This window comes from Scyliorhinus torazame, chromosome 8 (genome assembly GCF_047496885.1).
Source record: "Scyliorhinus torazame isolate Kashiwa2021f chromosome 8, sScyTor2.1, whole genome shotgun sequence".
NCBI classification, from domain to species: domain Eukaryota; kingdom Metazoa; phylum Chordata; class Chondrichthyes; order Carcharhiniformes; family Scyliorhinidae; genus Scyliorhinus; species Scyliorhinus torazame.
In genome coordinates this window covers 47,212,196-47,225,396 of record NC_092714.1, presented here as the reverse complement: position 1 = coordinate 47,225,396, position 13,201 = coordinate 47,212,196, and the positions used below count along the sequence as shown (strand labels likewise).

The 13,201-nt window shown below is 46.1% G+C and overlaps 2 protein-coding genes across 17 annotated transcripts in view; one reads left to right on the top strand and one right to left on the bottom strand.

Annotated features, from left to right (window-relative positions):
- cmss1 (cms1 ribosomal small subunit homolog) overlaps nt 1–13,201 on the bottom strand; it is a 544,867-nt gene that overhangs the window by 346,817 nt on the left and 184,849 nt on the right. For 14 of the 16 annotated variants that reach the window (XM_072513512.1, XM_072513514.1, XM_072513506.1 and 11 more), the window contains one exon: nt 6,568–6,623. The exons of 1 other annotated variant lie outside the window; for it this stretch is intronic. Coding sequence is in view for 8 of the 15 variants with exons in the window: in XM_072513506.1 (XP_072369607.1) it covers nt 6,568–6,623 (56 nt within the window). In the remaining 7 variants the exon portion in view is untranslated. Of the gene's footprint in view, nt 1–3,121; nt 3,159–6,567; nt 6,624–13,201 lie in introns of those variants that run through there. One more of the 16 variants, XM_072513509.1, reaches the window with a different exon arrangement.
- Nucleotides 1–13,201, top strand: part of filip1l (filamin A interacting protein 1-like) — a 373,822-nt gene that overhangs the window by 235,427 nt on the left and 125,194 nt on the right. The gene's annotated exons all lie outside the window — the stretch shown is intronic.

The window sequence follows — 13,201 nt, the reverse complement described above, 5'->3', positions numbered from 1 at the left end:
ATTTTCTGCTCCCGTCAGCGAACCCGCACAATGGTAACGGGAGCGGAAAGTCCCAACGTCGGATGTGTAAGACAAATAATTTGATGGCTTTTACAACGTTACGATTGTAGTTCACACTATCCTTGTATAATTATTTCATTCAGATAAAACATAACACATTAATTTAATTTGATTTGCCAGTGTTATTTTTTCCACATTTCAAAATGGTGGGCACCTAGACTAATGGCTCATATTTTATACTCAACTTACAAGTTGACCCCCATTTTTGGGAGAATTTTCGGTGACTTACGACAAGTTTCACTGAAAAAGACAAAGAGAAACTTGGGCGGTCAGTGAACTCAGCCTGGAGAAGAAGCCCAACTTTGTGGTGCAGAGGTTCCTACTCTTTCCACATCCAGACTGGCCATGATCAGAAGGCTGACCAGGGGAAGTTCAGAGCACGTCAATAGGCATAATGCATTGTAATTTTTTAATTAGTTTCTTTTGTTTACAAAGAGAGCTATTTAGTGAATTTATTCAGAGTGAGATCGGAGTACAGCTCTTACTGTGTATCTCACTCGCAACTGTAAAATAAAGCTTAATAATTCCCTTCTGGCTTCTTCCTATATGTTTCAGTCTGCCTTTGGAAAGACTGGAGAATATTCAGTCCAGATCACAGGCGAGTTATTCTTCTGAGTTCTTCTATAATATAATTAGACAGGAAGGGGATTAAGACACTAAAAGATTTGTTTCTTAGGGGTCGGTTTGCAGGATTGAAGCAGCTGGAAGTGAAGTATGGGCTGGAGCAGGGGGAAATGGTTAGATACATGCAGGTTCGAGATTTTGCCAGAAAGGAGGTACAGAGCTTCCCGGTAGTGCTGGAGGAGGTGCTGACGACAGGGGAACTGGAGAAGGGGGTAGTGTCAGCGGTTTACGGAGCTATTTTGGAAGAGGAGAAGGCACCACTGGAAGGGATCAAAGCAAAGTGGGAGGAAGAGTTGGGAGAGGATATGGAGGAGGGGTTCTGGTGTGAGGTGCTCCGGAGACTTAATGCCTCCACCTCGTGCGCGAGGTTGGGGCTGATACAGCTGAAGGTGATATACAGAGCACACCTCACGAGGGCGAGGATGAGCCGATTCTTTGAAGTAGTTGAAGATGTGTGTGAACGTTGCGGGGGGCCCCCCGCTAATCACGTTCATATGTTTTGGTCCTGTCCAAAGCTACAGGATTACTGGAAGGAGGTTTTTAGGGTAATTTCTAAAGTGGTGCACATGAAACTGGACCCGGGCCCCCGGGAGGCCACATTCAGGGTGTCGGACCAGCCAGGGTTGGAAATGGGTGTTGTAGCCTTCGCCTCGTTGATCGCCCGAACACGGCTCCTGATAGGTTGGCGAGCAACCTCTCCACCCTGTGCCCTGGCGTGGCGGGGGGACCTGTTGGAATTCTTGACTCTTGAGAAGGTTAAGTTTGAACTGAGGGAAAGGATAGAGGGGTTCTACAATTCATGGGCATTATTCATTATGCACTTTCAAGAACTGGATAACATCGAACATTAGTTGGGGCGGGTGGGTGGGAGGATTGGGGGGAGGGGGGCTATGTGCGTTAATGGCAACTATGGGTGATTCCTGATTCCTTTTTGTCATTCGTTTGTGTGAACATGCGGGCTAATGTTTGGAGTTTGGTGGGAGGATGGGATCGTTGTTATTGATATGGGGATTGACATATTTGGTACTGATTATTTTATTGTAGGTGGCTGTAAATTTGGGAGAAAATGTGAAAAAAGAGGAGAATAACAAATATTTTTAAAAATATGTATAATTAGACAGTACCATAACCACTTACAGAGCAACTGACAACATTGTATTTGAAGGAATATGTAAAGCCAACTTCAGAATTTGTATTAGTGCATCCACTGGAAGCCCATTCCATATATTACAGTTCTGTGCCCTCTTGCAGACCTTGCATTCTTTGTTGGGGTTAATGTCAGGTGCACTCTAGCACTTACACCAGGATATTGGGGTCATGGATTTTCCAATGCCGTTTTTATTTCACTATTCTTAAATAGGTGGAGTTAGTAAAATGGGCAGATCTGTTTCTTTTCCTCCCTCTTGGACTAGTGAAACTGTGCAGTTCCCTTGAGAGTCAATTATTGGCAACAACAAACATATTTTAAAAATCAGCAGTCTCCAGACATCATTACAAACAAGAATTGTACCCTAGACACCATTTTTTGCGTTCTTGAACCCAAAGTCACGCGTTCTGTGTTGCTGTGGGAATTGTTCAAACTATGTTCAATATTTCTCACAAAGAAATATATCGGAGTTTACTTCCAACTACTCTCTCCCACCCATTCCAAATGAAGGTCACTCCCAGTAAGGGAGGCCTCCAACAGGCTGCAGTCAATGAGTCATGCTCCAGAAATGCTTGTACCTTCTGCATGCAACTGTGCACCAGACAAAAACTCTTCAAGTCTGCAGGATGACAGAGCTGCTCTGTGAAAGACTGTGAAGGCACACTCTGGTTTGACAATCTTTGGATCTGATTTATGAACTAACGTTGCATTTTCCTGTTTATTGTTGAAACATTTACTTATGAAAATTTAAATGCTGCAAATGAGTTGCCTGTAATTTTCAGAAAACTGATTTTTTTTTAAAAAAGCAACACAATTGTCCTGCATTTTCAGGGAATGCAGGCCACAATTTAGAACATTACAGCGCAGAATTAAAATACTGTAACACTAAAGCAGGATGACAGTGAAAAAAGGCACATTCTCTTTCACTTGTGACATAAATAAACAGAATAACCATATACACAGTTTTACATTGCAGTGCCCTAACCCCGCAGTTCAAATTTATCATTTTCATCCTTCCACAATTTTACTCAGTGCAACCTTCTACAGGTTTCCCTCTATTCTTACAGTATTGACTCTACCTTCTTGTGGAAAGATTCGCTCTGGGTGTTCAGCTACACAACTTAAATCTGACTGAAACACTTTAGCGAGACAAGACTGAGCAAGAATTGTGAAGCTACCTATTTTATAAGTAACAAGTGAACGTGTAGTAATAGATATAATTAAGTATTTTCTTGATTCAACAAACTAGAGACCTTCCTAAGATTACAAGGAAAATAATAGTCCCATTACCTGTTAGTTTGCAGGCCCACATTTTGATGCTAAACAGCTATGGGCTTGGAATGAACACACCTTCCTTCACTAGGCCAACATCCTCCTGAGATTTATCTAACTGACTGACCGTTTTCCTTTCTCCCCTTTTCCCTGAGCAATTACAAGAAATGGAAGGATGGGATCACATACTCCTTCCATGTTTTGGGGTTCGGCCATAAATCTGTCAACAGAATCAACTCCCCACTCCCCCTCCCCCTCCTCTAAGTATCAGCAACTTCTCATGCCTACACAAATATAAACAGTACTCCCCCGCCGTCAGCAAATTAAAGAAAAAAGCTACAAATATTTAGTAGAATCTCTAAACCAGTTCTGGTTCAGACACTTTGTTTGAATCCTGAACAACACGTCCACAGTTCTACGGATTTAACCCTTTGAGAATTGCATTTCACTCAAAAGCATTTTTAACATAAAATTACAGCACGATCTCCCCTGCCAGGTAGTACTCAGAAATTCCAAATGTAACAAATGTTATATAATTGTAAATTATATTGACTGAAAACCATTCAACTCTACGTAATTACTCACAGCCTTTAATTAATTCCTAAAATAATCAAATGTTTTTTTTTGCGAAAGTGAACCGTCCAATTCAAATGCTTAATTTACTGTCAAATCTCCTCCATTTGCCATTTCATTACAATCAGTTTGGGTGATATCAGCTAATTGACCAGGGATTTGAACGGAGGATGGGCTGTTATGGATTGGTTTCATGTTGAACTGAGCATGCTGAGCCACCTCAGGAAAATGCGAGGTGTTTGTGTTCGAAAATAAAATATATGGTCCTTTCATGCGAAAGGAAGCAATTTTCTGCTAAGAAAATTGAACATAAGGGGCAGCACGGTGGCGCAGTGGTTAGCACTGCTACCTCACGGCACCGAGATCCCAGGTTCGATCCCGGCCCTGGGTCACTGTTCGTGTGAAGTTTGCACATACTCCCCGTGTTTGCGTGGGTTTCGCCTCCACAACAAAAAGATGTGCAGGGTAGGTGGATTGGCCATACTAAATTGCCCCTTAATTGGAAAAAATGAATTGGGAACTCTAAATTTATAAAAAATAGAAAAAAGAAGAAAATTATACATTCTTTTTCTGCACCATAATACTCTCTTATGTAACAGTTACGGACGGAATCTTACCGTATTTTTTTAATGTGTCAGGCTCAGACTGAAAACTGCCGTGTAGCTCTCCAGCTGCACAGACCAGTCTTCACTCCAGATCTTGAGCCCCTTTAAAGAAAAGTAATGAGTGGACATGGGTTACATCGTCACTCTGGTGGGGTGCAGCCAGATAGAGCCGGCACCCAGATCCACAGTGGGGTGCAGCCAGATAGAGCCGGCACCCAGATCCACAGAGATCGGAACCATCTTTAAAGATGAACTGGAGTTTTGCCCCCTCCCCTCAAGACAATCATTGCCCCCCCATCACAGAAGTATCATCGGCATTCCTCCCCCTCATGCCATTCCCTCCTGTGTCTGCAGATCCCTCCTCACTGACAACTTGCCCCCCCCCGCACAACACACATAAATGGAACCTCCCTCCAATGGGGCTCCCACAGAGGCCCACCCCGGCACTGCCCCAGGCCCAGGTTGGCACTGCCAGGGGCAGTGCGGTCATGTCATAGAACATAGAACAGTACAGCACAGTACAGGCCCTACGGCCCACGATGTTGTGCCGACAATTTATCCTAATCTAAGATCAACCTAACCTACACTCCTTCAATTTAGTGCTGTCCATGTGTCCAAGAGTTACTTAAATGTCCCTAATGACTCTGACTCCACCACCTCTGCTGGCAGTGCATTCCACGCACCCACCGCTCTCTGTGTAAAGAACCGACCTCTGACATCTCCCCAATAACTTCCTCTAATCACCTTAAAATTATGTCCCCTCGTGACAGCCATTTCCGCCCTGGGGAAAAGTCTCTGGCTATCCACTCTATCCATGCCTCTTATCACCTCTCTTCCTTCATCACTCCAGTGAGAAAAGCCCTAGCTCCCTCAACCTTTCTTCATAAGACATGCCCTCCAGTCCAGGCAGCATCCTGGTAAATCTCCTCTGCACCCTCTCCAAAGCATTACACATCCTTCCTATAATGAGGCGACCAGAACTGGACACAATATTCCAAGTGTGGTCTAACCGGGGTTTTATAAAGCTGCAGCAAAACCTCGTGGCTCTTAAACTCAATCCCCCTGTTAATGAAAGCCAACACACCATACGCCTTCTTAACAACCCTATCAACCTGGGTGGCAACTTTGAGGGATCTATGTACATGGACCCCAAGATCCCTCTGTTCCTCCACACTTCCAAGAATCCTGCCTTTAACCCTGTATTCAGTATTCAAATTCGACCTTCCGAAATGAATCACTTCACATTTATCTATGTCCCCCTTGCCCCAGGGCTATACTTACCTTTGCCAACCCTCCCCCCCCCCCCCCACCCCCCCCTCCAGAGGGATCCCCACGACTGAATCCCGTAATTAAAAAGCTGGTGTAAGTCTCGCCGATGTGATGTCACGCTGGAAAGGTGGGAATATTTAGTGAAGGGGGATCAAATGTTGGGGAGGCCCGTTAATAATATTAAAATTTATTAGAATCCAATTAAATGAGGCTTCCACCCTTCGTGGGTATGAACTTTGTGACGTCATCGGCAAGGAAAATCAGGAAACCTGATTCTCTCTGGATGTTCCGCCCCCATCGCCATTCTCTCTGACGGTGATCGCGGGCTGAAAATCGGCCAGCATGTAGTTGAAACCTGTAGGAATTTTTTTCTTTTTAATTGTAATTCTTTGTGTACTTTGAGGCACTGGAAAATGATACGGTACGATATTAATTCAAGCACTTAATTTTCTATGTCCTAATGTTTAGCTGATAAATACGATTGAATCAGTTGATCAAGGGAAACCAAACTACAAAGCAAAAGCCTATGAAAAATGAAACTTTGTCAGCAAGAAAGGGTTTAATGTGCTTCGGCAAACAAGAATTCAGTGCTTTTCGATCCAACTTTCATTCACGCATCTTTCATTTATGCACTCTCTCCAATAAACGTTCTTGTCCAGTCTTCGCAAAAGCAGAAAATCTAATGTGCTAAAAAGGACTACAAACATTAAAAGCATATCATGCTCCCCAACTGATGGAAATTAAAATATATAAAAACATGACCATAAATAATTAGACTATTTTCCCACCAACAGTTGTCAAGGGCCACAAATAATCTTTTCTTACTTGAGATCGCAAACTGGCTACATTTCCCTGAGATACTGCATGTTCCACATTTCAGTGCTATTTTTGGAATTAACTTGTACATATTGGCACAAAATCCCAGTATTGAGTCTGCATGTTCAAACAGTTTCTAAAAATAGGGCAACATTGGAAATTATTCCCCAATTAAATATGGTCAATTCATATATGCAGTACCTTTTCTTGTTGCTGTGTGGCAGAGTACAATCTTCTTTCTTGTTGCTGTCAACAGTCTGGAAAATTAAAACATTACTTTCATGTGACTGTTACACAGAATCAAATGGCATGAAGCAAACAGCAGAGCATGAAATTGGGGTAAAGCGCCTGATCAATAGCAAGGGTTGCTAAGGGATACTAAGACATTGGTCTGCCTGTGGCCCACCAAATGTTTTTCAATCTACTTTCATAAACATTGGAGGAGTGCACATGAAGGCGTGTACAAAAGACACATTATCCACTTCAGATCACAAAGTGGAGCTGGTGGGGGTGGAAGGAGGCTGTACTGATAAACCCCTGGGTTATGCTATTGCTTAACTAGACATTATAGCATGGTCACAGCACAGAAAATGGCCTTCAGCCTGTGGCTTCTGTGCTGGCCGTCTGAAGGAACAATTCAGGTAATGCCATTCCTCGCTTTTCTCCATAGGCCTGCACATTTTTTCTTTTCAGATAATGATCCAATTCCTGTTGAACGCCTCGATTGAACCTCCCTGCACCACACTCTCAGGCAGCGCATTCCAGATCCTAACCACTTGCTGCATAATTATTTTTTCTCATGTCACCATTGCTTCTTTGGACAATTACATTAAATCAGTGCCTCTCATCCTTGATCCTGCCACCAATGTGAACAGTTTGTCCCTATCTACTTTGTACTGACCCCTCAGCATTTTGAAGACTTCTGGCAAATTTCATCTCAACATTCTCTTCTCTAAGGAGAGTAGTTCAAGTGTTTCTAACTTACATGTGTAACTAAAGTTCCTGGTCCCTGGAACCATTCACATTACCAGTACCAAACGGTGCTTGCCCGAGGTCTCTGAGGTGAAGGGGTGGAATCCCAAAGGAGCCTCACATACCTCAGGAATCTACACATTAGAGTGAGACTAGCTGCCTTGCTTTAATATGTAGAGTTGCTAAAACTGCGTTGAATCTCGCGAGACGTTGTGAGCCGAGTAGATCCCGGGAGCAGGGTTTCCCAGCTTTCTACGGCCACGCCGCGTGCTGCTTCTCCGGCGCAGCGTGACCGTTGGATCACGCCCATTATGAAGAGCTTTATCAAATGTCTTCTGGTAATTCATATATACAACTTATGTACACAATATTTTCCTCAAAACTGTAGTTGAATTACTCATGCATGATCTGCCCTTTATAAGTTAGGCAGTACAAGGGGCCACGTGAACTTATTGAAACATGAAAGACTCTGAGGGGGCTTGACAGGGTGGATGTTGAGAGGATGTTTTCTCTTGTGGGGGAATCTAGAGCTAGGATGCATAGTTTAAAAACAAAAGGCGGGATTCTCTGACCCCCCGCCGGGTCGGAGAATCGCCGGGGGGTGGCGTGAATCCCGCCCCGTCACTGGCTGCCGAATTCTCTGGCACCGGTCTGCAGTCGGGGGCGGGGATCACGCCGCGCCGGTCGTGGGCCGTTGGCAGCGGCCTCCGGCAATTCTCCGGGCCCCGATGGGCCCAGCGGCCGCCCTTTTCGGCCAGTCCTGCCGGCGTGAAATGGACATGGTCCATCACGGCGGGACCTAGCTTGTCGCCGTCTACCGGAGTCCTCGGGGGGGGGGGGGGGGGGGGGAGGGGCTCTGGGGGATGCATCGACCCACATCAAGCCCTCACCTCCACCCTATCCCCGTATCCCAATAATCCCTCCTAACCTTTTTGGACACTAAGGGCAATTTAGCATGGTCAGTCCACCTAACCTGCACGTCTTTGGACTGTGGGAGGAAACCGGAGCACCCGGAGGAAACCCACGCAGACACGGGGAGAACGTGCAGACTCCGCACAGACAGTGTCCCAGCGGGGAATCAAACCTGGGACCCTGGCGCTGTGAAACCACAGTGCTATCCACTTGTGCTACCGTGCTGCCCCGTGTTGGACTTGGTCAGTAGACAAACAGCACTATCTGCTTAAAACGTGTTTATTAGTATTACATCTAAACAGGTTACAGAGTAGGCACGTTTTTCCTAGCAGGGTCTTCCAACCACTCTCGAGAGTCCAACGCACGACTGACTGATCTCAGTGGTACATCATCATCTATGTCATACATTAGCATATACTATCTGTTCATCCGTTACAATACACTTTCCCGCTCCGGTATACTACCTCATTTTTAACAACAACGTGATAGGGAGGGATTTTTCCTAGCAGGGTCTTCCAACCACTCTCGAGAGTCCAACGCATGACTGACTGATCTCAGTGGTACATCATCATCTATGTCATACATTAGCATATACTATCTGTTCATCCGTTACAATACACTTTCCCGCTCCGGTACACTACCTCATTTTTAACAACAACGTGATAGGGAGAGATTTTCCGGCCCCTCTGTGGCATGTTTTCTGGTGCCAGAAGTGGCTCGCCATTGGCTGGCGGTGGGATCATTTTGTCCCGCCGGTGTTTTGCATTGTTCTCCGGTCAAACCGCCATGTACCCAGCGCCGAAGGGGGTCACCATCAGCGGGACTGGAAGATCTTGACAGCAGGAAGGGCCGGAAATGAAACCATGGGCCGGATTCTCTCAGCCCGGGGCCAGGCCGGAGAATCACCGTGACCGGCACGAGTCACGCCACGCCGACCCGACGACGGGACGCGATTCTCCACAGGGCGGAGAATCGGTGCCATTGGCGCCGGATGGTCGGAGCGGCGCCGGTCGAGGGCCGCTCTACGGGCCCCCCCGGCGATTCTCCGCCCGGGATGGGCCAAGCGGCCGTACCACAAAACCCGAGTTCCGCCGGCGCTGTTCTAACCTACTCTTAGCCGACGGGACCTCGGCGTGGAATCCGGGACAGCCTGGTGGGGGGGGGGGCCTGGTGGGGTTAGGGGGGGGAGGGGAAGGGGGGGGCAGACCCCGGGGGGGGGGCCTCAACTGTGGCCTGGCCCACGATCGGGGCCCACCAATCAGCGGCCCGGCCTCTCAGGCTGGGGGCCTCCATTTTTCCACGCTGGCCCCTGTAGCCCAGCGCCGTGTTGCGTCGGGGCCAACGCCGAGAAGGGAGCCACTGCGCATGCGCGCATTGGCGTCGGTGCCACTGCGCATGCGCGGACCCCGCGGCACCCAGTTAACGCCAGGATCAGCAGCTGGAGCAGCGTGGGCCGCTCCAGTGCCGTGCTGGCCCCCTGTAGGGGCCAGAATTGCTGATCCTGAGGCCATGTTGACGCCGTCGGGAAATGCGACGGAGTTTACAACGGCGTCAACACTTAGCCTCAGGATCAGAGAATCCTGCCCCCTATGTCTTAAACTGTTTACGTTCCAATTCTGTAACTCCTTTCCTACAACTACAGATTCTACCCAACTCCAACTCCTGCTCTTATTCTCCCCAAGTCAAAGACTTTGGGAATTCAATCTCTCACGGTATTCTCAGCCCTTAGGGTACACGTTTTGGACACATGAGGGTCCTCTTCTGCATCTGGTAGGACATCATCACCTGCAGAGTAGGACAGAACTTCAGCAACATTGCTGGGAAGCAGAGCGTTGGTTTCAAGATGCCATGAACTAAAAGGGCAACAAAGATGCTTCGACAAAAGGCTTATCCAAGAGAGAAGAGGAAGAGGCCGTTGGACTCTCTGTAACTAGAAGAGAAGAGCTTAGGACATGAGGAATTTGAACACACAGAGAAAGAGCTTCAGAAGGGGCGGCACGGTGGCGCAGTGGTAACGGTGCCGAGGACCCAGTTTCAATCCTGGCCCCAGGTCATTGTGCATGTGGGGTTTGCACATTCTCTCCGTGTCTGTGTGGGTCTAACCCCAACAACCCAAAGATGTGCAGGGTAGTTGAATTCGCCATGCTAAATTGTCCCTTAATTGGAAAAATTAAGCTTCAGAATAATAATGACCATCAGCTCCAGGGAAGACTCACAGCTACACTATTCACTGCTGTATCAAAAACTGTAACGGCATTAAAGATCCGAGATTTCAATTAACTTAGATGAAGAAGGGTAAAAAACAACCAAATTCCTCTAAGACTGTCTGGAAATGAAAAATAGATTATTTTCCAATGATATTTCAGAGGACTGTCTACTTTCTGTAGGTAGTGGTAAGAGAGTTACACTTCTCTCTGTGTGACGTTACTCCATTACAGGTAATGGAGAGAATTGCTGAGGATATGGAGGCGAGACAGCATCTTGTTCTGCAATTAGTTGAATTTCCTGTTGACAATTAACTCTGGGAGAAAATTGCTGTGCACGATTCTGCAGCTTAAGAAGTGCTAAAGATTCTGCCGCAGCTTTGGTGCTGATCTCCGGCTCTAGAGGGAAGAAGATTTCAGCTGGATTGAAGTCTGGGTGTCACATTAATTTCACCCCCGGAAGGTACCAGCTCTTTGGCCGTGTGATCCTCTATGGACCCTTACAAAGCATCCTTTGTGGAAGATCTTGCTGAACGACAGGAGGTAGGCTTGACAATACATCAGTAGGTTCAGTGGAACTAAAATTTGAAAGTTACTCATTGGCTAAAAACACAACTGACTCCTCTAAAAATACCACAGAGATTTCATAGTGTGTCTATCAACTAAAAAGATTCTTCTAGGAACTCAACCTCCAAGAGATCACTCATTGCTGCAAGGACGTTGTCCTCATCACTATCTTCTAGGCAGAGCCAATTCAGCTGTAGTACCTTCTGCCACCTCTGGCCTTGCTTCATGAAGAACCAAGAGATTCATAACTCCAATCACTACCTCGGGCCCAGTGGATGGCGTCTCTGTAAAAGAAAGGAACTGACTTCTGATTGTATAAACCTCCTCAGTTTCTGAAGGCTGAATTTCCACTGCTCATAAATTAAAGATTGAAGATTGTTGCAAGAAAGACAATGATTCATTCAAATGGTGGGCATCACCTGTTTGTTGTAGGATTCCTAGAAGTATGCCAACATTGCCACTCAGTAAGGATGCCACTCAAGAAGGATTCACTTTGATCATGTAGTGAGGATCGATGATCTGTCGCATGTTGGAGCTAAGAGCAGCAATAATCCTGCCTTTAATTTTTAAAATAAATTTAGAGGACCCAATTCATTTTTTCTAATTAAGGGGCAATTTAGCGTGGCCAATCCACCTACACTGCACATCTTTGGGTTGTGGGGACGAAACACACTCAAACATGGGGAGAATGTACAAACTCCACACGGACAGTGACCCAAAGCCGGGATCGAACCTAGGACCTCGGCACCATGAGGCATCAATGCTAACCACTGCGCCACTGTGCTCCCCCAATCCTGCCTTTAATTGGAAGGTCTATGCCACGTGGACCTTATAATTTGGTGTCTAAGGAACGAAGGATCAGTGGTTGCAGTTGAGATCATCTGCTAACATATTCACAACAGCTCCAGAATCAATTTTAAAGGTGGTATCAAAGCCTTGAATTTGCACTGTAACTGACCAATAATCTGGATTAGGACTATCAACGTCTCCTCGGAACTCTGTAATTTAGCCTTTATCTTGATCTTCCACTTCTTGTCGAATAAAACATGCCTTCCACCTTGATTAAAATTATTGGATTTGCCGAAATGCTTGAAATGTCCAATTTTGCAACACTGGAACCAGTATGCTGGGCAGTTCTGGCATCAATGCTGGGTTTTCCATGCCACAACGCAGACATCTCAAAATGGTTGTCGTCTTTGGGTTTCCTGTCCCTTTGCCTAGTTTAGCAGGCTTTCATGTGGATGTGGCCACTGTGGAATAATGTGAAACCTCGGAGTTGTGTCGAATTATAGACTGGTTAAATTCTCAGAAGCTCAGCCTGCCTCGCAAACTGGACTGCTTGATCCAAAGTGAGATCATGTTTGGTCAGCAGAAAGTCAGAGATTTCTTCATCCTAGACAGCCACAGATTAGCTCACCCTTCAGCAAGAACTAGCTAGACAATATAGGTCAGTTAGAAATAAATAAATCAATTCCCCAGGTCATTACGGCTGCTGGTTAAAACATGCTTGTTCGATTATCAAGTTGGTTTTAAGAATATTTTCAAAGTCTGAAGTTATTCCTTGCACGCCCTGCCTTAATAAAGCCTTGTCTGCTACTGGGCCCACTGCATAAAGAAAGGAACTGACTTGAAGATGTTGCTCCTTGTCATGATGCTGTTCAATACTGTAGAAAATGGCATCTCCATATCTTCCATTGCTGGCCTCTCTGTCGGTCCTCGAGGCTGTCAAACGAGTGGAGCAAGGGCAGGTTGCTCAACCGATATGATCATCACTACCTCTCACCAGTGTGCTTCCTTCTCGTGCTGATTTGTCGTGAGCTGCTATCAACGTGTTCTCCACTCTGTGTCCATTAGTGTCTCCACAGCTGCTACCATGTTCTGAAACGGTCCTTCTGTCTTGGACTCTAGGCATGGGACTTGGCCAGTAGACAGACTGTAGACGTACCCTGGTACCTGCTTAACACTTGTTTATTAGCACTCACCAAGGAACTCACAAAGGCTCCTTATGCAGCAACTTTCAAATCCATGACCACTATCATCCAAAAGGACAAGAGCAGCAGATACATGGGAACACCACCTCTTGGAAGTCTCCCTCCAACACGCTCACCATCCTAATTTGGAAATATATCGCTGTTCCTTCATTATCGGTGGGTCAAAATCCTGGAACTCCCTCCCTAATA